Source organism: Bombina bombina, chromosome 1 (assembly GCF_027579735.1).
Source record: "Bombina bombina isolate aBomBom1 chromosome 1, aBomBom1.pri, whole genome shotgun sequence".
NCBI lineage: Eukaryota > Metazoa > Chordata > Amphibia > Anura > Bombinatoridae > Bombina > Bombina bombina.
The window spans coordinates 678,894,886-678,920,211 of NC_069499.1; the positions used below are offsets into that span (position 1 = coordinate 678,894,886).

General features: G+C 38.4%; 1 protein-coding gene across 2 annotated transcripts in view; it reads right to left on the reverse strand.

The window, feature by feature from the left end:
- Positions 1-9,692, reverse strand: part of CD99L2 (CD99 molecule like 2) — a 294,098-nt gene extending 284,406 nt beyond the window's left edge. For both annotated transcript variants that reach the window (XM_053699159.1, XM_053699157.1), the window contains exon 1: positions 9,467-9,692. In XM_053699159.1, coding sequence (XP_053555134.1) covers positions 9,467-9,527 — 61 coding nt within the window. In that variant the 5' untranslated portion in view covers positions 9,528-9,692. The remainder of the gene's footprint in view (positions 1-9,466) is intronic.
- Positions 9,693-25,326: the final 15,634 nt, after the last annotated feature.

Sequence of the window (25,326 nt, forward strand, 5' to 3'; positions counted from 1 at the left end):
ATTATCACAATTGTAATTATTTACACCTGTGTTGTGTCACATGGACTGCCTATAAAAGGTGGAGTTGGATTATGTACTAATCACTTGGCTTGAGAAAGGGCAGAAGCCCGAAACGTCGCCTGTATTTCACTGCTTGTAATAAAAATGTTATAAAAAAACAACTTGGAGTGCTGCAGCCATTTCTATTTTGCATATATATATATATATACACATACATACATACACACACACACACCATATACACAGTGGTATACTAAATAAAAAGTCTTTGATGGCTACAAACAGGACACAATGTTGGAATCTCACTGTAGAACCTATGAAAATGACTAAACTAACTAATCTATTCTCAAATAGAGAGATACAGCTAATATCTGGAGCTCCTGAGGACTGGATACCCTATTTTACCAAATATGAGTCAATATTAATCTATACAATTCCCATGCAGACATGTGCTCTTTGGCTTAATGCTTATTTTTTTTTATGTATATGTGCACATGGGCATCTGGATAGGAAGGGGACATATGCCTCCCACTGGAATTTGGTTCTCTGTATATTAAACAGCACTCACTTTATTAAAGGGATACTAACCCCTCATTTTTTCTTTCATGATTCAGATAGAGCATGCAATTTTAAGCAACTTTCTAATTTACTCCTATTATCAATTTTTCTTTGTTCTCATGTTATCTTGATTTGAAAAAGCATTAATAAAAGGTTAGGAGCCGGCCCATTTTTTAGTTCAGCACCTTGGTAGAGCTGCTGATTGGTTTGCTACATTTAGCCACAAATCAGCAAGTGCTAACCATGTGCTGAACAAAAAATGGTCTGGCTCTAAAGCTTACAGTATTGCTTTTTCAAATCAAGATAGCAAGATAATAAAGAAAAATTGATAATAGGAGTAAATTAGAAAGGTGCTTAAAATCTCATGCTCTATCTGAATCATGAAATAAAAAAATGGGTTTAGTATCCCTTTAACTTTTTATATCAATGAGACTTTAGAAAAAAAAACAATGTGTACAAAAAACAAAATTTATCATGCTGCATATTATGCCACTGAACTGATTTTTAAGGGCATTTTATTTTTTTGTTTCCTCCTATTACATACTTTTTTTCCTCTGAGAACCCATGTATGCATATTAATTACCAATAAGTGAATACAGAGCATCTTTAAATCCCTTTCATTAAGGATTATTGTTTTTTTCCAGGTGCAAAGAGAGAGACACACCACTTGTATAAGTGGTGTACTGTTTTTCAGTTAATCGGACCTGATAAAATAACACCTGAATCCTTCAACGCAAACATATGCTCCTCAGTCCGCACTAATAGAAATATAAGCCACAACCCACATATTATTTCTGCATTAACTGTATCATCAAATGGGATTTATAAGACATGATAACACATTATTACAGACCAATAAGAAAGATTCAGTTTTAACTGAGATAACGCTTCAAGTTGGATCTTTTGTATGTGGGGATAAAAAGGAGCAGGTGCAAATGAGGATGAAACTGTCACTTTCAGTCAGCCTGTCTGGACCGCTGGAGCGCTAATAAGCTCACTCTGACAGTGACTGTCTGCAGCCGCCAGCAACGCGCCTCACACTGATAGACCGAGTCACTTTGTCTGACAGCTTTAATCTTTTTCTGGTGAAGCCATTCCTTTGTTGATTTGGATGTATGCTTTGGGTCGTTGACGTTGTCATGCTGAAAGATGAAGTTCCTCTTCAAGTTCAGCTTTCTAGCAGAAGCCTGAAGGTTTTGTGCCAATATTGACTGGTATTTGGAACTGTTCATAATTCCCTCTACCTTTAATAAGGCCCCAGTTCCAGCTAAAGAAAAACAGCCCCGAAGCATGATGCTGCCACCACCATGCTTCACTGTGGGTATGGTGTTCTTTTGGTGATGTGCAGTGTTGTTTTTGCGCCAAACATATCTTTTGGAATTATTGCCAAAAAGTTCAACCTTGGTTTCATCAGACCAGAACACCTTTTCTCATATGCTTTTGAGAGACTTCAGATATGTTTTTGATCAATTTAGCTGGGCTTGGATGTTTTTCTTCGTAAGAAAAGGCTTCCGTCTTGCCGTCTACCCCAAAGCCCAAACATATGAAGAATACGGGAGATTGTTGTCACATGTACTACACAGCCAGTACTTGCCAGATATTCCTGCAGCTCCTTTAATGTTGCTGTAGGCCTCTTGATAGCCTCCCAGACCAGTTTTCTTCTCGTCTTTTCATCAATTTTGGAGGGACATCCAGTTCTTGGTAATGTCACTGTTGTGCCATATGTTCTCTACATGATGATGACCGTCTTCACTGTGTTCCATGGTATATCTAATGCCTTGGAAATTATTTTGTGCCCTTCTCCTGACTGATACCTTTTAACAATGAGATCCCTCTGATGCTTTGGAAGCTCTCTGCGGGACAATGGCTTTTGTGTAGGATGCGACTAAGAAAATGTCAGGAAAGCCCTACTAGAACAGCTGAACTTTATTTAGGGTTAATCAGAGGCACTTTAAAATTATGGCAGGTGTGTGATGACTCTTATTTAACATGGTTTTGAATGTGATTGCTTAATTCTGAACACAGCTACATCCCCAGTTATGCAACCACATTATTTAGTTTTTTTTGTTTACTTCCCTCCACCTTAAAGATTGCAGTTTGTTTTTCAATTGAGTTGTGTAATTTATAGGTCACATTAAAGGTGGAAAAAGTTCTGAAATGATTTATCTTTGTCTAATTTTTTTACATCACAGAAACCTGACATATAATAAATATATATATATACACACACAAGAAAGACTCTTCTCTCTTTTTCATAGGTTTTTCAACATTTATTTTCTAACGTTTCGGCCCCAACCTGGGCCTTTGTAATATACAATGCAAACTAACACAATACTTAATCAGATAATCACAGGGTCATAGAGCATCACCTGAGTGAGTGGTTTAACAGGGTATCTCACTGAGAGCCAATTAACAAGCAATGTGCTGCTGCTTTGCAGCGCTACTGCATATTTGGCTGCTCACTTCAAACAGCACTTTGCCCTGGATGTACTGTGTTAAGGAAAATGTATACAGTGCAGCCAGAGCACAGCTCTGTTTGAAGAGAACTGTCTAATGTGGAGCAGCACTACAAAGTTCAAGCGCTAACAGTATATATATATATATATATATATATATATATATATATATATATATATATATATATATATATATATATATATATATATATATATATACACACACACACATACACACACACACACACACACATATACAGTACATACACACACACATATAATCGTATGCAAAAGTTTAGGCACCCCTGACAATTTCCATGATTTATTTTTCATTTATAAATAATTGGATCAGCAATTTCATTTTGATCAATCAAATAACTGAAGGACACAGTAATATTTCAATAGTGAAATGAGGTTTATTGTAGACGCTTCCTATAGCCTGTAATGAGTGTCTGGATTCTGGATGAAGGAATTTTGGACCATTCCTCCTTGCAAAGAATCTCCAGTTCAGTTAGGTTTGATGGTTGCCGAGCATGGACAGCCCACTTTAAATCACAGATTTTCAAAGATATTCAGGTCTGGGGACAGGGATGGCCATTCCAGAACATTGTACTTGTTCCTCTGCATAAATTCCAGAGTAGATTTTGAGCAGTGTTTTGGGTCGTTGTCTTGTTAAAATATCCAGCCCTGGCGTAACTTCAACTTTGTGCCTGATTCGCTCAACATTATTCTAAAGTATCTGCGGATATTGAGTGGAATCCATGCGACCCTCAACTTTAACAAGATTCCCAGTACCGGCACTGGCCCCACAGCATGATGGAACATCCACCAAATTTTACTGTGGGTAGCAAGTGTTTGTCTTGGAACGCTGTGTTCTTTTGCCGCCATGCATAACGCCCCTTGTTATGACCAAATAACTCAATCTTTGTTTCATCAGTCCACAGCACCTTCTTCCAAAATGAAGCTGGCTTGTCCAAATGTGCGTCTTCATACCTCAAGCGACTGTTTGTGGCATGTTTGCAGAAAAGGCTTCTTCCGCATCACTCTCCCTTACAGTTTCTCCTTGTGCAAAGTGCGCTGAATTGTTGAACAGTGACACCATCTGCAGTAAGATGAGGTTGTAGGTCTTTGGAGGTGGTCTGTGGGCTGTTTGACCGTTCTCACCATCTTTGCCTCTCCGATAATTAATTTGGCCTGCTGCTTCTGGCCTTAACAAGAACTGTGCCTGTGGTCTTCCATTTCCTCACTATGTTCCTCACAGTTAACACTGACAGCTTAAATCTCTGTGATAGCTTTTTGTAGCCTTCCACTAAACCATAATGTTGAACAATCTTTGTTTTCAGGTCATTTGAGAGTTGTTTTGAGGCCCCCCATGTCGCCCCTAATCAGAGGAGAGTCAAAGAGAACAACAACAACAACAACAACAACAACAACAACTTGCAATTGGCCACCTTAAAGGGACACTGTACCCAAAAAATTTCTTTCGTGGTTCAGATTGAGCATGCAATTTTAAGCAACTTTCTAATTTACTCCTATTATCAATTTTTCTTCGTTCTCTTGCTATCATTATTTGAAAAAGAAGGCATCTAAGCTTTTTTTTTGGTTTCAGTACTCTGGACAGCACGTTTTTATTGGTAGATGAATTTATCCACCAATCAGCAAGGACAACCCAGGTTGTTCACCAAAAATGGGCCGGCATCTAAACTTACATTCTTGCATTTCAAATAAAGATACCAAGAGAATGAAGAAAATTTGATAATAGGAGTAAATTAGAAAGTTGCTTAAAATTTCATGCTCAATCTGAATCACGAAAGAAATTTTTTGGGTACAGTGTCTCTTTAAATACCTTTTCTCATGATTGGATGCACCTATCTATGAAGTTTAAGGTTTAAAAGGCTCACCAAACCAATTGTGTGTTCCAATTAATCAGCGCTAGGTAGTTACAGGTATTCAAATCAACAAAATGCCAAGGGTGCCCAAATTTATGCACCTGTCTAATTTCGTTTTGATGCATATTGCACGTTTTCTGTTAATCCAATAAACCTCATTTCACTACTGAAATATTACTGTGTTCTTAAGTCATTTGATAGATCAAAATGAAATTGCTGATCCAAAACATCCAATTATTTATAAATAAAAATCATGGAAATTGTCAGGGGTGCCTAAACTTTTGCATACAACTGTATATTTTTAAATATAGAAATGTTTTATTTAATTTGATTTGTGGGATCTTAAAATTACCAACAAGGAAGAACATATGGAAAAAACAGCAACAAAATTATTAAATACGTCAAAAATAGAAAATATAACATTAACATATTAAATTAGGTACTGTACCTAACTGCACAAAATGTAAAAGATATGACCTATAAATATGCGCAAAATAGATACCTAAAAAACGCATTTTTAATGATCAAGACATGGCGGTGTAAATATTTATAGGGATGTACTATGATAAATAAGGAGTGAATGCTTTTTCCGACAGGCGAAATTTATCATTATTACGCCCCAGCTCGCCTTTTACAAAATGCGTAAAGTTTTTTTATAAATTCAGGCGCACATGTGCGCTTCTCCGGAGGCAAGGTGGGTGCAGTTACAGGCGAAGCACATAAACAGTTCGCCTAGCCTTTAATAAATCGCCCCCTATGTAAGAAGAAGAGTTGGAGAGAGATGGAAAAACTAGTGCTTTCAGGCATTCAGTGAAACGTGGTGGAGGGTCTGTCCTGATTTGGGGCTGCATTTCTGCCAGTGGTGTTGGAAATAGTCTCCGAGTTGAAGGGATCATGAATGCTGAAAAGTACAGAAAGGGATTCATTCATCATGCTTATCCTTATGGGAAGTGCCTGATTGGGAATGGTTTAATTTTTCAGCATGATAACACAATTTTTGCAGTGAAATCATATTTGGAGAGAAAAACAGCTGATAAAACTCTGACAGTCATGTACCGGCCTCCACAGAGCACAGACCTGAATATTATTGAGGAAGTATGGGTTCACCGGGACAGAGAAAGAAATAAAACCTTAAGAAGAACTCTGAGAAGTGCTGAAAGAAGCCTGGTATAATATACCAGAAGTTTACTTCAGGACAGTCTCCCCAAGAGAGTTTAAGATGTTCTTAGTGCCAAAAGAGATCACACTAAATACTGACCAAAAATTAAATCTTTACTAAAAACAACAAATCTAATGGTGGCCTAAGACTTTTGAACAGTACTGTATAAAATATATTTTATTTTTATATATATATATATATATATATATATATATATATATATATATATATATATATATATATATATATATATATATATATATATATATATATATATATATATATGGGAATAAACATAATATTGCGATTTTGGTCATGAACCCTGGATAGCGCAAGCATATTGGTGGCTACATTTAGCAAACCAATCAGAAATCATAACCCAGGTTCTTAACCAAAAATGGGCCGGCTGTTAAGCTTTACAGTCTTGCATTTCAAATAAAGATACCAAGAGAATGAATAAAAATTGCTAATAGGAGTAAATTAGAAAGTTGCTTAAAATTGCATGCTCTATCTGAATCAAAGAAAAAAATGTGGGTTCAGTATCCCTTTAAGCTGTACGCTTAACAATATTAGTAAAAAAAAAAAAAAAAAAAAAAAAAAAAAAAAAAAGTAAATGAAGTGCACTTTTATTGATTAAAATCAATGTAGGCGCTAAAAATAAATAGTTACCATTTCATTTTCTTATACATTCCGCAATTCCTCCGCCCACAACGCATAGTCTATTTCAGTCTAAAATGATGAATCACGCTGTAGCCAAATCGTAACACATTGCGATTGGCTACAGCGTGATTCTTAATTTAAAGGGACACTGAACACAATTTTTTCCTTTCGTGATTCAGAAAGAGCACGACATTTTAAGCAACTTTTTAATTTACGCCTATTATCAAATTTTCTTCATTCTCTTCTTCATTTTTGGTGAACAACCTGGGTTGTTCTTGCTGATTGGTGGATAAATTAATCCACCAATAAAAAAGTGCTGTCCAGAGGCCTGAACTAATAAAAGCTAGGATGCCTTCTTTTTCAAATAAAGATAGCAAGAGATTGAAGAAAAAATGCTAATAGGAGTAAATTAGAAAGTTGCTTAAAATCGCATGCTCTATATGAATCACAAAAGAAAAAAAATTGGGTTCAGTGTCCCTTTAACACTGAAAAAGACTGTGCGTCGTGGGTGGAGGAAATGGCGGAATGTATAAGAAAATTAAACTGATTATATAATTTTTAGCATCTACATTGATTTTAATCAATGAAAGTGTCCTTCATTTACTTTTTTTTGTTTTTACTAATATTGTTGAGCGTAGAGCTTAAAAGGGGCAGTCTAGTCAAAATTAAACTTTCATGATTCAGATAGGGCATGTAATTTTAAACAACTTTCCAATTTACTTCTATTATCTAATTTGCTCAATTCTTTAGATATCCTTTGTTGAAGAAATAGCAATGCACATGTGCGAGCCAATCACACAAGGCCTCTAGGTGCAGCAACCAATCAGCAGCTACTGAGCATATCTAGATATGCTTTTCAGCAAGTGATATCAAGAGAATGAAGCAAATGAGATAATGGAAGTAAATTAGAAAGTTGTTTAAAATGACATGCTCTTTCTAAATCACAAAAGAAAAAAATTTGGGTTTCATGTCCCTTTAAGTTTACCATCACTATAATTGTAAATACATACAAAAATATATAATTACAAAATCTCTTAATAGGATATAAAACAAAAACAATGATTCAGACATAGCATATACTTTTAAAAATGATTTACTTATATTATCAAATGTGCTTTGTTCACAAAGGTAGTCTTTGTTGAAGTTAGGTGTTGGAGCACTACCTAGCAGGAAATGGTGCTGCTATCTATATCTAGTGCTCTTGCAGATGGAAAACATTCTTGCAAAACTGCTACCAGCTTTCAGCAAAAGATAGTAAGAAAACAAAGAAATTGTGATAATAGAAGTAAATTAGAAAGCTGTTTACAATTGCATGTTCTATCTGAATCTTGAAAGAAAGAAAAATGGGTTCCATGTCCCTTTAACCTGTTACCAACCACTGTACATCTTCAATAGTTGCTTTTTTGCTCTCTGCTCCATTATTTTCTTTTTAATTTCCCCTAATGCTGCTAAATTAACCCTTTAAGGACACAGCTTTCAGTTTGCTCAATTGTTTTATGACGGAAAAATTCCGTCACATGTCCTTAAGAGGTTAAATGTGACTTACACTGTGTAAATGTCTTACACTGATCATCATTACATATTGCAGCTATGTCATTTCATATATAGATATATCAGTTCAACCTGCCAAAATAAAACTGTATAGCGGAATACAGAAAAGCAACTGACAGTTTCTAAATATGAATAAAATATCACAAATTGTTGTTCCAACAGAAATCAGAGACTTCGCAAAAAGTACATCAAATCTAGAAATCTTTAAATAAAAACCAATAAGCAAGACTGGTTTATTTTATAGAAGAATCAAAACTGTACTCACCCAAAAGGGCAGTTTTCAGAGCAGACAAAGAGACAAAAGGTTATATCTGGCAGCAGCTGCAACAAGCCTAACCAACATATCCTGCATGTTTTTCATTCATTCTGAAAGTCAGACTATGAGAAGACGAGCCTGACAATTATATGTTTCACCTAAATCATATGACTGATTCCAGAATAGTCTCATTGACATTAGCAGGATTCCAACACTTTCACTACCCCCACACAAAAACATACAGACCAACAACACATGAATGAAGGAGTGTACAAGTAACTAAAATGGGGGTATTTTAGGTCATAATGTATCATTCCTATTTTAACTATAGAAAAAAAAAAGTTTATAGAAAGCACTTAAAATTATTAAAAAAAGAATTGCAAAGACTTGCTTAAAATTGTATTTAGATTGATAAAGCCTTTTGTGACTCTATTGCATATACATTTTATATATATATATATATATATATATATATATATATATATATATATATATATATATATATATATATAAAAATTATATCCACCAGCAATAATACAAATTGTATAAGGCTTGAACGGTACCTTAAAAAAATATATATATTATTTTTTTTTTAAACATGTTATTAGCTCAGTGATAATAACCTGAAATTGATAGATCTAGATAGCTATAGAAGATCACATAAATACTGTCAGATAGGAGGATGCGTTAGTGCGGCTGCATTAAAACAGAAACACACATTCCATAATTAAAATATTCTAGCATAAACCACCAGTGAAGATAGTGCCCAGTTCACTGGTGTTGCATCTTTATAAACGGATCAATAGCAAAGTAATGCTTGGCATATGTAGATTAATATTAGCAGATCTTTTTTAATTACATCATTTAAAAAGTATTGAGGGCATTCTATGGTTGCAATGATTTATGTAAAACCCACAGGCACAAGGCTGGTCCTTACCTCTCCAAAACACAGCTAGGAAAGCCAGCGCCAGGAGCAGAGACGACAGGCTATCTGCCATGGTGCAATGAAGGGTGCTGGGATATAAATGGGCAAGAAGGGCCTAAGGGTGACTCAGGGATCCGACACAGTGCTAATCTGAACCCGCTATGTAGTGCACAGTATACAGAGAGACACCCAGACAAGGCTGCAGGGCGCAGGCGAGAGAGGGGAGAGCAGCGAGTGATTCCAGTCGGGGCGTGGAATATCCGTCACAGAGCTGGGAGGAGACCTAAATCCGCCCAAACTATGATTTTTTTAAAGGGATAATACGAAGCCAAAGTAAGCAACAATACTGCAAGAAAACAGCAATTGGAAATTGGTTTATTTTTTTTTTTACAGTATTCATGGTGTTTGTGTTATAACTGATATTCCTCTGTACTCAGATTGTAACAAAGTAAGTAGGGTGTTGGATGTACCCCATGCTCGTCATTATAGCAAGAACACAAATAAACAAACCTTATTGGATATAGCATTTCGCATATGGGATCACACACAAGCTTGCAGACATTGCTTAATCCTGGTTGGTTAATTATTTAACCAATCAGCTACAAATGTCAGTCTATCAGACTTGAGCCCTCCGCTGATGAATTATTTATTACATTTTTTTACGTTCTAAAAGACTGAAAGGTTCTCTCATTTAAATTAGGTCTATATATTTATGGTTGCCATGTGTCCAAAATAGACAAAAGTATACACAGTGACAAAAATAATGGACAATGTACATGAGTGTCAGCCAAATGTAAAAGAAGGTCTATTCATTACAAATATGTGTTACTGGCAGCAAATTATTAGAAAAAAATAATTGTTTTATGTGTTACAACTTACAAGCAGTCATGAGGGTGTTAAACCACTACTTTATGTGTTTTCCTGGCAGTCAAAGGAGTAAAATCACTACTGTATACTTACTTGTATTGGGCTAGATTACTAGTGGCGCTCTCCCTTACCATATGCAGGGCCGTCTTTAATATTGACTGGAACCTGGGCGAAAATTTTCTTGCCCCTCCCCCCCATGCAATTTCGCTCTCCACCCCAACATCCCAAAAAACAACTAAATCTATTTTTTTTTTTTTATTATTAGCCCAGCAATGGATTATCCACTGCTGAGCTAATCATTTAAAAAATGAAATAAATTGCAATATGTGAAACTGGACCTAAGCAGTACTAATAAGTAAATAAATATATAAATTCCTACAATGTGGATTCATTTAATATTCTTTTGAATGTGATTCTGGTGTGAGGTTAGCTGGTTAAAGAGATTTAGGGCAGCCAACAGGAGCAAAGCAAGGTAAAGACTGAGGAGGAAGCATGGAGGTGCAGTATAAGTTTACTGACTGGAACAGCAGTACTACTATGGGAAACTATAAATTCTGAGACAGAGAGAAAACAAAAACTATAAAAATAAACCTAACATTAATGTGAGAAGTATCAGCATGACCCTATAAATCATCCACAGCAGCACATGTCACTTCTTTGCTAGAAACAAGTTCCCTCTCACCTTGCACTAGACAATGCTGCATGAGGAGGGGTGTGTGTGTACTCACTTATTCTTCCCACTAACACCTTTCTACAAAGCACTGTTCCCCTAACAAACTTCAGTTAGTTGATCTTAGGGCCACAGCAGAAAGAGCAGGGCTAAGGGGACCAGCAGACTGGATGCTGTCTGTCCAAGGCTGCATGGATACAGTGTGAGATGAGTCACACAGCCTAAAGACTGAAGTGAGCAGTGTATGCAGCTGCACAGATGCTCAAATCCTCACATTCTTGCCGCTCCAGCTTTCTGCTGCATGCACCTACAGTCAGTCCTACCCAGAAACAATCCCCACAACCAGAGCAGTTACCTGGTAACAGTGGTAACCGCAGTAGGACCTTTCATGATGCAGTGGGAATGGCTGGATGCCGAGTTAGGGCTTTGCATTCAGTGCTGCACAGTGCACATCTAAAACAGCACATGGCAATAGCTTGGCATGTCACATGACACTGGCACGGTCTGGCACAGTTTTAAAATATATATATATATATATATAAGCAGAGTACTTTTGACTGTGACAGTATTAGGACAGAATGTGTGTGTTCCCCATGTCAAATCAGCAGTCTGGTATGAACCATTAAAAAAAAAAAAATTTATTTTTTTTTTTGGACTCTTGGGCCCCTCAACAGAAACTGGGCCCAGGGCAGCTGCCCCTTTTGCCCTGTGTTAAAGACGGTCCTGACCATATGAAGGCAGATGCCAAGTTCTGCCCCTAGCTGCAGTCTCCACTGTATGAGCTGACAGCTGGGACTGCAGCATGATTAATGGAGTTGGATGTAGGTACTATGTCAATACTGTACGCTGGGCAAAGTACTGTGAGATGTAGTGCTTATGTCCATTTAGCGCAAGGGTTTAAACAACTTTGCAATTTACTTTTTCTTTTGGGATCCTTTGGAGTTGCAATGAACTACTGGGAGCTAACTGGACACATCAGGTAAGCCCCCAATCATAAGCTAACTCCGAGCAGTGCATTACTGCTTTCAGCATACCTAGATATACTTTTCAACAAAGGATACAAAGTGAACTAAGCAAATTAGATAATAGAACCAAATTGGAAAGTTCTTTAAAATTGTATGTGCTATCTGAATCTTGAAATTTTAATTTTGACTTTACTTTACAATTATAGTTTACACTACATTTTACAATAAAGTATCCAAAGTTGAAACTTAACCCCTTAATGACCATGATGTACCATGCACGTTGCTGGCCCTTAAGGTTTTTTTTTTGTGGTGGGACTGCACTATTATACCCTCCCTCCTCCCTCCTGGTCACCGGAAATAGCTATTATTAACGCAATTCCCATAGAAAGACCAGCGACGTACAGGGTATTTGCTGGTCCTTAAGGGGTTAAATCAATATGATTATTTTAAAAAAACATAATGGATGTATTCATACGTAATATAGCTCGCATTCATTGCATTCTTCTTAAGAAATCAATAAATTAACAGGGCAGTATGCTGTGGATTAAAGATCTTTGTTTAAATGCATTGTCACATACACTGTTGCTAACCTATACAAATGCTCCACATCAAACTACTGTATTAGTGTTGCATGATATACATGTCTAGTACTTTCTAGAAATGCTGCAAATACTTTCTGTAGAATACTTTGGCAAACTGCATTGATGGAGTGAATGTATTTGTGACTGCTATGCAGCACTTCCTACAGTTGAGGTGATGCTGGTGCAGTCTATGAGGTCCATTTAGAAAGGGCATCGCAGCTAGTGGGCAGCAATATGCTGCCTGCATTTATTATTACATGAGCTGCTGCTTGTGCCATGCTGCTCCCTGCTCGCGAGCAGTGGCTGTCAATCACCTCGGTCGGAGAAGTCCGGGGTATTGACAAACACCACTTTACAGTTGGTGTAGCAGATTAAGAAACAGTTGTCTGCTGACCACTGCTTCTTAACTATCAGCTGCAGGCTTGCTCATGCGACCCTGCAGCCAATGGTGCTCCAAATGCAGCTTCTTAAATGGAGCTTCAGAAGATAAATAAAAAATCATTTAAATTGAGGGCTGAGGTCAAGAGTAATTTTGAAACAAATGTGAATACATCTAGCTCAGCTAGATATGTAGTTTTGGGCAAGAAGCCCAGAGTCCAGCACAAGCTGTGTTTAACAGACTGAATTATAATATAATTGGTCAGGATTAGTAGGAGAATATTAAGCAACGCAGGCTGCTAACTGTGAGAAACAAAGGAGAGTCTTAAAGGGATATGAACCCCAACAATTTTCTTAATGAATCAGATAGAGCATACAAATAAAAAAAAAAAAAAACTTTCCATTTTCTTATATTATCTATTTTACTTTGTTCTATTGGTATCCGTTGTTGAAAAGCATACCTAATTAAGCTCAGGAGTGGGAGCTAGATGCTGATTGGTGGTTGCACATATATGCTTCTTGTCATGGGCTTAACAATTGTGTTCATCTAGCTCCCAGTAGTGCATTGCTGCTGCTTCAATAAATGATACCAAGAGAATGAAACTACATTGATAAGAGAAGTAAATTGGAAAGTTGCTTAAAAATCTGAATCATGAAAGAAAAATGTTGGGTTTCCTGTCCCTTCAATTGATGTACCAATCAGGTAGCACAGACTTTATTGCAGAATGGATCAGAGAGTGCAGACGTCAGAGATAAATTACAGAGCACAAACTTTGCTGCATATTGATTCATGCAAATAGATGCACATAGAAACATAGATAGTATAAACATATCTAGTTTGTAGGATAGCAAAGTCCTTGTCATTACCACCTCTTGTGGAAGTTTATTCCATGAATCAATCACCCTTTCTATAAGTAGGGCTTCACAAATTACTCCTGTATCTACAATTACTCCTGAATCTAATCTAGATACAATAGAACAATTTGAACATTATTCCTGATACAGATCACAGACAATGCATGTCATAATATTATAAACTTGTGAATCAATAAGGACCAAAAGACAATTTCCCTTATAGCCCAAACTGAGGACAAACACATTTTGAAACAGATGATAGTACATCTTACCTTAGCATAGGGAGCTATATACAGAACGGTTTGGGCAGAACCCGATGGTTAATATTCTGTGAGATAATGAGGAAGGTGCATACAAAGAGAGAAGCGCTCTACCAGGAACGAACAACAGCTCAGTGGCTTGTTCTATGGCGATTTACCACCCGGAAGCAGCCTCTTTTAGACCAGTGTGCTTTTCACAGAAGAAAACTTTCCTGAAGTATATCAGTCTGATCCCGCCAAGTAAGGTCAGTCCAGCCCCGAAATACCAGGCAATTCTCCTCTGAACAAGGAACACGACAACCCCAGACGATCGTTTCGGCCTCCTATGGGCCTCGTCAGTGAGGTGCAGCCACATTCCTCTAAGCACACTGGGCAAGGAGTCCACGTCTGGTTTCCCCCATTACCCATAGGGAGACTTCCCCAGGGTCATAATAATTTGCATACAAAGAGAGAAGCGCTCTACCAGGAACGAACAACAGCTCAGTGGCTTGTTCTATGGCGATTTACCACCTGGAAGCAGCCTCTTTTAGACCAGTGTGCTTTTCACAGAAGAAAACTTTCCTGAACTATATCAGTCTGATCCCGCCAAGTAAAGTCAGTCCAGCCCCGAAATACCAGGCAATTCTCCTCTGAACAAGGAACACGACAACCCCAGATGATCGTTTCGGCCTCCTATGGGCCTCGTCAGTGAGGTGCAGCCACATTCCTCTAAGCACACTGGGCAAGGAGTCCACGTCTGGTTTCCCCCATCACCCATAGGGAGACTTCCCCAGGGTCATAATAATTTGCATACAAAGAGAGAAGCGCTCTACCAGGAACGAACAACAGCTCAGTGGCTTGTTCTATGGCGATTTACCACCCGGAAGCAGCCTCTTTTAGACCAGTGTGCTTTTCACAGAAGAAAACTTTCCTGAAGTATATCAGTCTGATCCCGCCAAGTAAGGTCAGTCCAGCCCCAAAATACCAGGCAATTCTCCTCTGAACAAGGAACACGACAACCCCAGACGATCGTTTCGGCCTCCTATGGGCCTCGTCAGTGAGGTGCAGCCACATTCCTCTAAGCACACTGGGCAAGGAGTCCACGTCTGGTTTCCCACATCACCCATAGGGAGACTTCCCCAGGGTCATAATAATTTGCATACAAAGAGAGAAGCGATCTACCAGGAACGAACAACAGCTCAGTGGCTTGTTCTATGGCGATTTACCACCCGGAAGCAGCCTCTTTTAGACCAGTGTGCTTTTCACAGAAGAAAACTTTCCTGAAGTATATCAGTCTGATCCCGCCAAGTAAGGTCAGTCCAGCCCCGAAATACCAGGCAATTCTCCTCTGAACAAGGAACACGACAACCCCAGACGATCGTTTCGGCCTCCTATAGGCCTCGTCAGTGAGGTGCAGCCGCATTCCTCTAAGCACACTGGGCAAGGAGTCCACGTCTGGTTTCCCCCATCACCCATAGGGAGACTTCCCCAGGGTCATAATAATTTGCATACAAAGAGAGAAGCGCTCTACCAGGAACGAACAACAGCTCAGTGGCTTGTTCTATGGCGATTTACCACCCGGAAGCAGCCTCTTTTAGACCAGTGTGCTTTTCACAGAAGAAAACTTTCCTGAAGTATATCAGTCTGATCCCGCCAAGTAAGGTCAGTCCAGCCCCGAAATACCAGGCAATTCTCATCTGAACAAGGAACACGACAACCCCAGACGATCGTTTCAGCCTCCTATGGGCCTCGTCAGTGAGGTGCAGCCACATTCCTCTAAGCACACTGGGCAAGGAGTCCATGTCTGGTTTCCCCCATCACCCATAGGGAGACTTCCCCAGGGTCATAATAATTTGCATACAAAGAGAGAAGCGCTCTACCAGGAACGAACAACAGCTCAGTGGCTTGTTCTATGGCGATTTACCACCCGGAAGCAGCCTCTTTTAGACCAGTGTGCTTTTCACAGAAGAAAACTTTCCTGAAGTATATCAGTCTGATCCTGCCAAGTAAGGTCAGTCCAGCCCCGAAATACCAGGCAATTCTCCTCTGAACAAGGAACACGACAACCCCAGACGATCGTTTCGGCCTCCTATGGGCCTCGTCAGTGAGGTGCAGCCACATTCCTCTAAGCCCACTGGGCAAGGAGTCCACGTCTGGTTTCCCCCATCACCCATAGGGAGACTTCCCCAGGGTCATAATAATTTGCATGCAAAGAGAGAAGCGCTCTACCAGGAACGAACAACAGCTCAGTGGCTTGTTCTATGGCGATTTACCACCCGGAAGCAGCCTCTTTTAGACCAGTGTGCTTTTCACAGAAGAAAACTTTCCTGAAGTATATCAGTCTGATCCCGCCAAGTAAGGTCAGTCCAGCCCCGAAATACCAGGCAATTCTCCTCTGAACAAGGAACACGACAACCCCAGACGATCGTTTCGGCCTCTTATGGGCCTCGTCAGTGAGGTGCAGCCACATTTCTCTAAGCACACTGGGCAAGGAGTCCACGTCTGGTTTCCCCCATCACCCATAGGGAGACTTCCCCAGGGTCATAATAATTTGCATACAAAGAGAGAAGCGCTCTACCAGGAACGAACAACAGCTCAGTGGCTTGTTCTATGGCGATTTACCACCCGGAAGCAGCCTCTTTTAGACCAGTGTGCTTTTCACATGATAGTACATCTTACCTTAGCATAGGGAGCTATATACAGAACGGTTTGGGCAGAACCCGATGGTTAATATTCTGTGAGCCAATGAGGAAGGTGGCCAGGCTTCTTGACACAGTGACCCCAATATTCAAAGCATTGATAGACTGACAAGAAACTGCCTTTCTGTCCTCATCAGCCTTGCAGTCCGTCAGCATGTCAATATATTCTAATAAAAGGGGTGGACCCACAAAGTACCGGCTAGTGGTTTCCCATAGGATATAATGGGGAGCGTTACATCGGCAAAACATCAGCAACAACGCCAATCGTCAGGACTTTCTGCAGGCAGGCGGGCTGTATTTGAAGTGTTCCTACACAGCGCAGACAGTGCACTCACTGAAACCAAACACGGTTTCTGTGTCAGAACACTTAAAATGTTACCTGTGTGACCTTACTTTCATTAAAACTACACTACCTGCCTCATACCGGAAAGTCTGACACCCTACCCATAACCTTTACTTCAGAGATTGGAATATATTGCAATGCTGACGATGTACTCCAATTAAAGTGCAGGTTATTCCCCTGGAACGTCCGACTAACAACCTTAGACTACCTACACCTACGTCATACTTTAGCTATACTCCCCCTGGAACACTCAGCTAACTCCCACAGAACACCTACACCTATGTAATGCCTGCAAGCTATCTAACTAATAAAGTGTACAAAAAAACTCCCTATTATAACTATAGGAGCTATTGTCAATACATTTATATCCAATGTTAAAATGCATAATATTCTAAGTATTGTACAGTATATAATTTAAAATGTAGTTATTTTGGATTGTTAATTTTCTTATTTTATACATAAATATATAATTTAAATGATTTATTTATGCTTAAACTAATACAATTAACAATAAAAAATATCTACATTTTAAATTATGTAAAATACTTAAAATTATATGCAATATATTTATTTATTTTATTTATTTATTTATAAAATATTTTACCAGGAAGGATACATTGAGATTTCTCTCGTTTTCAAGTATGTCCTGGGTCCACAAAACATTGCATTGATATAATAGGGTACAATAAAATACAAAAACAATAATCATACACAATATATGCAAACATTTTACATAGAACAGGTAGGAAATATATAATCAACAATGACAGGTGCATTCTGTTTTGAGATATGCAGAGAGGGATTTCTTAAAGAACATTAGGCTTGGGGAAGGTTTGGAAGTGTTTTTGGGAGGGAAAAGACTCTTAAGCGCTTTTGCTTAATTACCCAATGAGGAAAGATTTCTAGTGACACCGTATAATTCAAATAAATAAGAGTTATTTATTTAGATGATTAAAAGATCATAAAATACATATATTTGAAAATACAATATAAAAAATATAAATTGTGAAGATATCACTGGTTGGCCAACCTTAAAACTACCTTAGTTTTAAGGTTGGCCAACCAGTGATATCTTCACAATTTATATTTTTTATATTTTTTATATTGTATTTTCAAATATATGTATATGTATATATTTGAATTATACAGTGTCACTAGAAATCTTTCCTCATTGGGTAATTAAGCAAAAGTGCTTAAGAGTCTTTTCCCTCCCAAAAAATTGCTTATTTTCTGAAGTTTAGAGATTACCTTATTAGACTCAATAGCTTTTACCCCCAAAGCGCATAGTTTATATACCAAATATCAAAGGTTTGAAAGTGTGCAGGAGGTCATTTCATAACTGTGGCGCTCTGTAGGAAAAGGAGGATCGAGCTGCTTTCTTTTTGTATGGAGGCAGACTAAATAATGTGCTGCTACTGGATCGGAGGTTATAGGAGGTGGGAACAGCTGGGGAGAGTATTCTGCTCAGGTAGGGTGGGAGCTTCCCAGAAAGGCTCTTAAACACAAGGCAGGAAAGATGGAGGGTGCGTCTGGATTCCAGCGACAGCCAGTTTAGTTCTTTTAGCACGTCACAATGGTGGGTCCTGTAGTTACATTGTAGCACAAAGCGGCAGAACGAGTTATACAATGTATTAAGTTTATTAAGGTTAGTTTGCGGTGCAGGTGCATATACTACATCCCCGTAATCCATGATAGGAATCAGCCTTTGCTGTACAAGCTTTTCCTTTACTGTAGGGCTGAAGCAAGATTTGTTTCTGTACAGGGCACCTAGTTTTGGATAAAGTTTAGATGCAAGTTTTTCTATGTGGAGGCCAAAAGATAGATTAGGGTCTAACAACATACACAAGTATTTGAAAGAGTGGACTGGGGTAAGTGTGCAATTGGATTTTGTTTTGATGCGTAGATGGGAATTTTGTAATTTGTGTAATTTAGGATCCATTCCAAAGATCATTGTGACAGTTTTATCAGTGTTTAGGAAGAGTTTGTTTTTTGAGATCCACTTTTATACCTCTGTAACTGGTCTTGGAGCACTGCTTCAAGCTGCGGCAGATCGGATTTGTTTGCATAGATTACCGTGCCGTCTGCATACATGTGTACAGTTGAGGATTTGCAGACATTAGGCAGATAATTTATAAATAATGCGAATAGTAGGGGGCCGAGAATGGAACCTTGGGGAACACCACACGTGACTGGGAGAGGGAGGGAGTCACTGTTAGAAATGGAGACATATTGTGATATGTGATAGATATATATATATATATATACTGTATATATATGCATATATATGACAATGCATATCATTTTAACATTTGATATAAACTCAATACTAAAATAAACTATTAACTCCTTACATACCCTCACCCCAGCACAAACTACACAATTAACTCCTAATATTACATAGCCTAAAGACCTAACCACCCCTAACCTATTAACCCCAACACCTCCACAACCCACTAATGCATAATCCCCTAACCTATTAACCCCTAATCCACCACAACACTCCAACGCAAATTACTCCTACACTACTTAACTACCTAACACTTAACCTCCCCCCCACCTCTGAGCTAACACCCCCTAAGTTACAAAAATAACAAACATTAATTTACACACAAAAAAATACAGAAAATACTATACTAAGGCCACTTTAAAAAAAAAAAAAAACCTATACTAACACTAAAAGTTACTATAACAATAGCCGTTAGAAGGGCTTTTTGTAGTACATTGCCCTAAAGAGATTTAGCTCTTTTTCTAAACAAAAATACAACCCCATTCTACAATAAAAGTAACCCCCCAAAAGCTTAACTAAAAATAAAAACCTACAGCTCAAAAAAAAACAACTAAAAAATAACTCTATCCTAAAAAAAGATTGCCCTGAAAAGGGCATTGCCCTTAGAAAGGCATTTGGTTGGGCAGTGCTCTTAGAATGACACTTGGTAGGGCCATAACCTAAAGTTTTTGTGGTCCAAAAAAACAAAAAAACAACCCTAATCCTGTCCTAAAAGATGGCAAGAAAAGAAGATAAGAAGACACATCGGGTGGAAGATGGACCACTGCAGGCAGGACAAAGACAGAAGAGGACTGCCGCCTCCATGAAGATGAGCCCCGTTGCCCACAGGATGAAGATGAAGGAGCACTGCAGTTGGCGATCACGTTGGAGCCGGAGTCAAGTTGGTGAGTACAAACTTTAGGGTTTAGCGCTACAATTTTTGGGGGTGGGCTTTTTTATTTTAGGGTTTTCTTTTCCATTTTAATTTTTTTCGTTTCGGATTTTGCTAGAATAGGGCTTTAATTTTTGTTTTATTCCAAAAAAAGCTTCAATCACTTCAGGGCAATGCCCTTTTTAAGGCAACATTTTTTTAGACAGGCTTTTTTGGGGGAGGGTGGGGATGAATGTTCCCTCTAATTTTTTTTACATCTGTGCGGAGCTGCTATTGCTCTGAGCACAATTATTTTACACAACCTGGCGACCGGGCAGCACACACACACAAACATATATACATATATAATTCTTAACTAAACTAAAATACATGTAAATATAGTAGTTATTTTCTACAAACTTGTGTCTAAAATGTTACCTATATATTTATTTTCAATGGCCTTGTAGAAAAATTGTGGGCAACTGACTTTTAAAAGAAAAAAAAAGCATACAATTTTAAGAAACTTTCCATTTTATCAAATGTACTTAATTTTGTTGGAAAATATACCTAAGTAGGTAGTGTGCACAAGTCTGGAAAACTATGGCAGGAGTTTTGCAATAAGACTTTTGAGCACTAGATGGCAGCAGTTTGCACAATGATTAACATTGTTAAAGGACCAGTCAACACAGTAGATTTGCATAATCAACAAATGCAAGATAACAAGACAATGCACTTAGGGGCATATTTATGATTGTGCGAGCGGACATGATCCCATATAGCGGATCATGTCCGCTGCACATCGATAAATGCCTATAGCATACACTCTCTGCATTTATCATTGCACCAGCCACCCCCTGCAGATTCGTGGCCGCTAGCAGGGGATGTTAATCAATCGGATTGTATTTGATCGGGTTGATTTCTGTCCGCCGCCTCAGAGCAGGTGGACAGGTTATGGAGCAGCGGCCTTTAGACCGCTGCTTCATAACTTCTGTTTCTGGCGAGCCTGAAGGCTTGCCGGAAACACGGGGCATCAAGCTCCGTATGGAGCTTGATAAATATGCCCCTTAGTCTGAACTTCAAATGAGTAGTATTATTTTCTTTCTGACAATTTTAAAAGTTATGTCTATTTCCACTCCCCCTATATTATGTGACAGCCATCAACCAATCACAAATGCATACATGTACCATGTGACAGCCATCAGCCAATCACAAATGCATACATGCTTATTCTGTGAATTCTTGCACATGCTCAGTAGGAGCTGGTGACTCAAAAAAAATTAAATATAAAAAGACTGTGCACCTTTTGTTAATGGAAGTAAATTGGAAGTTGTTTAAAGTTGCATGCTCTATCTGAATAATGAAAGTTTAATTTTGGCTTGAGTGTCCCTTTAAAAGCACGCTTGCAAAAATGCTGCCATATAGTGCTCTAGAGATGCCCACACTCCTGAGCCTACCCACCTGGTTTTCAACAAAGGATACCAAGAAGAGAATGGAGTAAATTTTAGGGTACAAGCAAATTATAAACTTTCTTAAAATGGTATGCCCTGTCTGAATAATTTAAGAAAATGTTGGATTTCATATGCCTTTAATTGCCCATCACTGCTTTAGTGTTATAAAAGGGTTAGCAATTCATACATGGTATTATTATTTTAATCTCTATTTGTGTTTTAATAACAGAGTAGTCTCATTTATAATTTTAAAATGAAGAGCAGGGTACATAACGCACCTAAAATTACACAAATAATTTGACCACTGTGCTACTCATTATTACATAATATTATTTAACACCACTAAATGACTGTTACACCGTGCTGCAGTATGTACGAATTTTACACAAAGGGAATGCTCAAACAAGATACCATGGGCTCAGGTTTTAAAGTCCAAGGAGCCTTGTTATTTTGCTGAACCAATATGGCTTTGCAATTACTGCTGTCATGAATTCCACAATATGACGAGGCAAAATAAAAAAGTCCCACACATAATATAAGCAGTTTCAACACCTGCTTCTTTGTAAAGCTCTATAGAAAATGTCTAGAGATTTAAGTAGTTATTTTAAATTCAGCCATGTGGCACTGAAGTAGTCGCGGCACAACTTTAACTCTCTCAGTTTTTGCTTTGATGACCGATCCGGTGCTGCAGATTTAGTAGTACTGTGTAATTGCATTACAGACTGTCACAGACTGTGACTGTCTGTAATGCAATTACACAGTACCGGACCGGTCATCAAAGCAAAGACCGAGACAGTTAACAAGTTGTTCTGAATCGGATTACTTATCAGTGATCAAGTCTTGATATTTTATAAGTTATCTGCTCACCATAGCAGAGAACTTATAAAATATTGAAACCGCTGATAAGTAATCAGATTCAGCAGGCAGACCCTAAAGGCAGACCCCAAACTTACAAAATAGATGCTCCTTCCACCTACAGCAGACGAGTTCAAGAACTGTTCAACTCACAGTGTCACACTCTCCAGTTTCACACAACGATGTGTTGTCTTTGCCGGCGCTATCTCAACTGTGCAATGAGGGTAATTTGGCGCGCTGAGGGCTCTAGGCTAAACAATGCCCATTTGGTGCATGGGAATAATTAACAATTGCGCAGGGTCATTAAAATCAATGTGCTGCCGTGCTCATTAAAGGGAACATTGGTGGGGGTTGCTTTTATTGTAGAATGAGGTTGTATTTTTGTGTAGAAAAAGAAGGGGATTTTTTTTGTAGGGCATTGCCCTAAAGCAATTTATCTCTAAGGGCTATTGTTATAGTAAAATGGGGGCCTTAGTTTTAGTATAGGCATACCTGTGTTTTTTTATTTTTGGTAGTGCTGTTTTTTTTTATTGTTTTTTTGTTCTGTAATGTTAATTTTTTTTATTTTGTTTAAATTTAGTGTTTGTTATTTTTTGTAACTTAGGCGCTGTTAGCTTTGAGGTGGGGGGATTAGGTAGTTAAGTAGTGTAGTAGTAGTTTGCGTTGGGAGGGTTGTGGCTGATTAGGGGTTAATATGTTAAGGGGTGTGACGAACCAAGGTTATCCAACCCTGCGCCAGTCACTTATTTGGCACAGAAAGGGTTATCAGCCCCCCTCTCGGCCTCCAATAGGTCACAATCTAGCCACACCAGGCAAGCTTGTGATTCAGTTTAGTGGGTGCAAGAGATAACCGCACTCCCTTAATCTGTACTAGACGTAAGAGAAATGCCCAACACTCCCTTTTAATGCCACCCACAATAAACTATCAATCCTATAGCTCCAATACTGCCACAACTTAAAATTTATTAAAGGGAAAATCCTAAGGAAAAACCCAGACTTTACACATTAACTCTAGAAATACAATTTAGCAGAAAATAACCTAAATTATACAGTTCTAATATTCCAGTCTCTTTCAGTAACGTGGTTCAATTATTAGACAAAGGCCAAACTTAATAAAGGAATTATTTATTATGCCAAAAATATTATGCACAATGCATTATTAAAAAAAAGTTGTTACAAATAAAATTACACACGCACACAGTGTTTTTAAAATAAAAAGGAGAAAAACAGAATTGAATACTTTCCTAGCTTCAAGCTCTGTGCCCGGGGATGGCATGAAAATGATGGCTCCTTACTTCTGTACAGCAGCTCCCCTTGTAAGAATGAACATCTTATTGTTAAGAAATAAGATTCTTAAACCTATTTTTCAGAGATCAGGTTGTCTAACCACACCCTCCTGGGCGGGATAAGAAACCTTCCTGTCTTTATGACCTTCAATAGACTAATTTCTTGCCTGAAATTATACAATTCATTATAATTTCTGCTAGGTAAGAAATTTCTATATTTACATATCTAGAACCTTTTAGTTTTATTGGGAGAATCGGTTTGATATCAAATATGCCATAGGTTGTCATATTTACCTTCCTTTAAGGTTATAACAGTTTTAACACACATATGTACATAATATACCAATGTCCTTTCAGTGACCTAGTCAGTTTTTGTAATGAAGGGCCTGTTTGCATCAGGCATTCTATTGACAGCTTAAGCCATAAACTTTATCCTGTGTATCTCTGGGACTAAGAGCTCAAAGAGTGGTTTTATGACTCAATGCATACACAATAACATTTGGTGGGCTATTTAGGAAACGCCTGGCAGTTCAAAGAAAACACAAGTTACAATTCTTCTTGAAAACAAATAACTGTTTTGAGTTCAAGCTACACAGAATTAACCCCTTCTTAGCTAAATCCTGAGGTTTTCGTGACAAGGGGCTTATTGCGTTGGGGACTTGTGGAGGTGTAGGGGTTAAGTAGAGAAGTAGGATAATGCTGTGGGCTATTGGCGGTTTAGGTTAAACAAACTAAAAGACAAGTAAAGCGCAACCTCCTCTTAGCAAATTTATTAATACAATAAAGTGCAATAACATAAAAGCACTTACATAAAAACAAGAGCAGTCCAGCGTCCACAAACGGCAGTAAGCTATTTGGTCCACTCTCAGCGTGTACCGTATGTCAGGGATGTTAACCTCACCGATCTTACTGTTGGCGTCTGGTCTGACGTCACACTTTAACCGTAGCATCACACTTTAACCGTAGCAACCGGGTTACTGGTTGCTCCGGTTTAGGAGTTTAGTAGTGTAGGGTTAGTTTGCAGTGGTGGGTTCTGTCGGTTTAGTGGAACATGGGGGTATAAGGTTTAGGGGTAGAAGGTTTATTTTGCAGTGGGCTATTGACAGTTTAGGGGTTAGTTTGCGGTAATGGGTTCTGTCAGTTTAGGGGTACACAGGGGTAGAAGGTTTATTGTGGTGGGCTATTGACAGTTTAGGGGTTAAGTAGTGTATGGTTGGTTTGCAGTGGTGGGTTCTGTCGGTTTAGGGATACATAGATATAGCTGTTATGCTTGTTGTAATATATTTCAAAGGGATCCTTTACTATACATTGCCAATGTCGGCACCAATGTTTGCTGGAATTTATAATTTTGCCGCCCATTAGGATGTATAGTAAAACACCTTTTTGGCAATGACGCCTGTTAATATCGATGTAGGCACCTTGGAATATTTTGCCGGCTCGCTTGACATCACGGAGGATCCCTTTGAATATATACTTTCATTCATCTGGGCCATAGTAGTAACATGTCATTCTAAGGAGCAATAGACACACAACACAACAGGACTTTAAT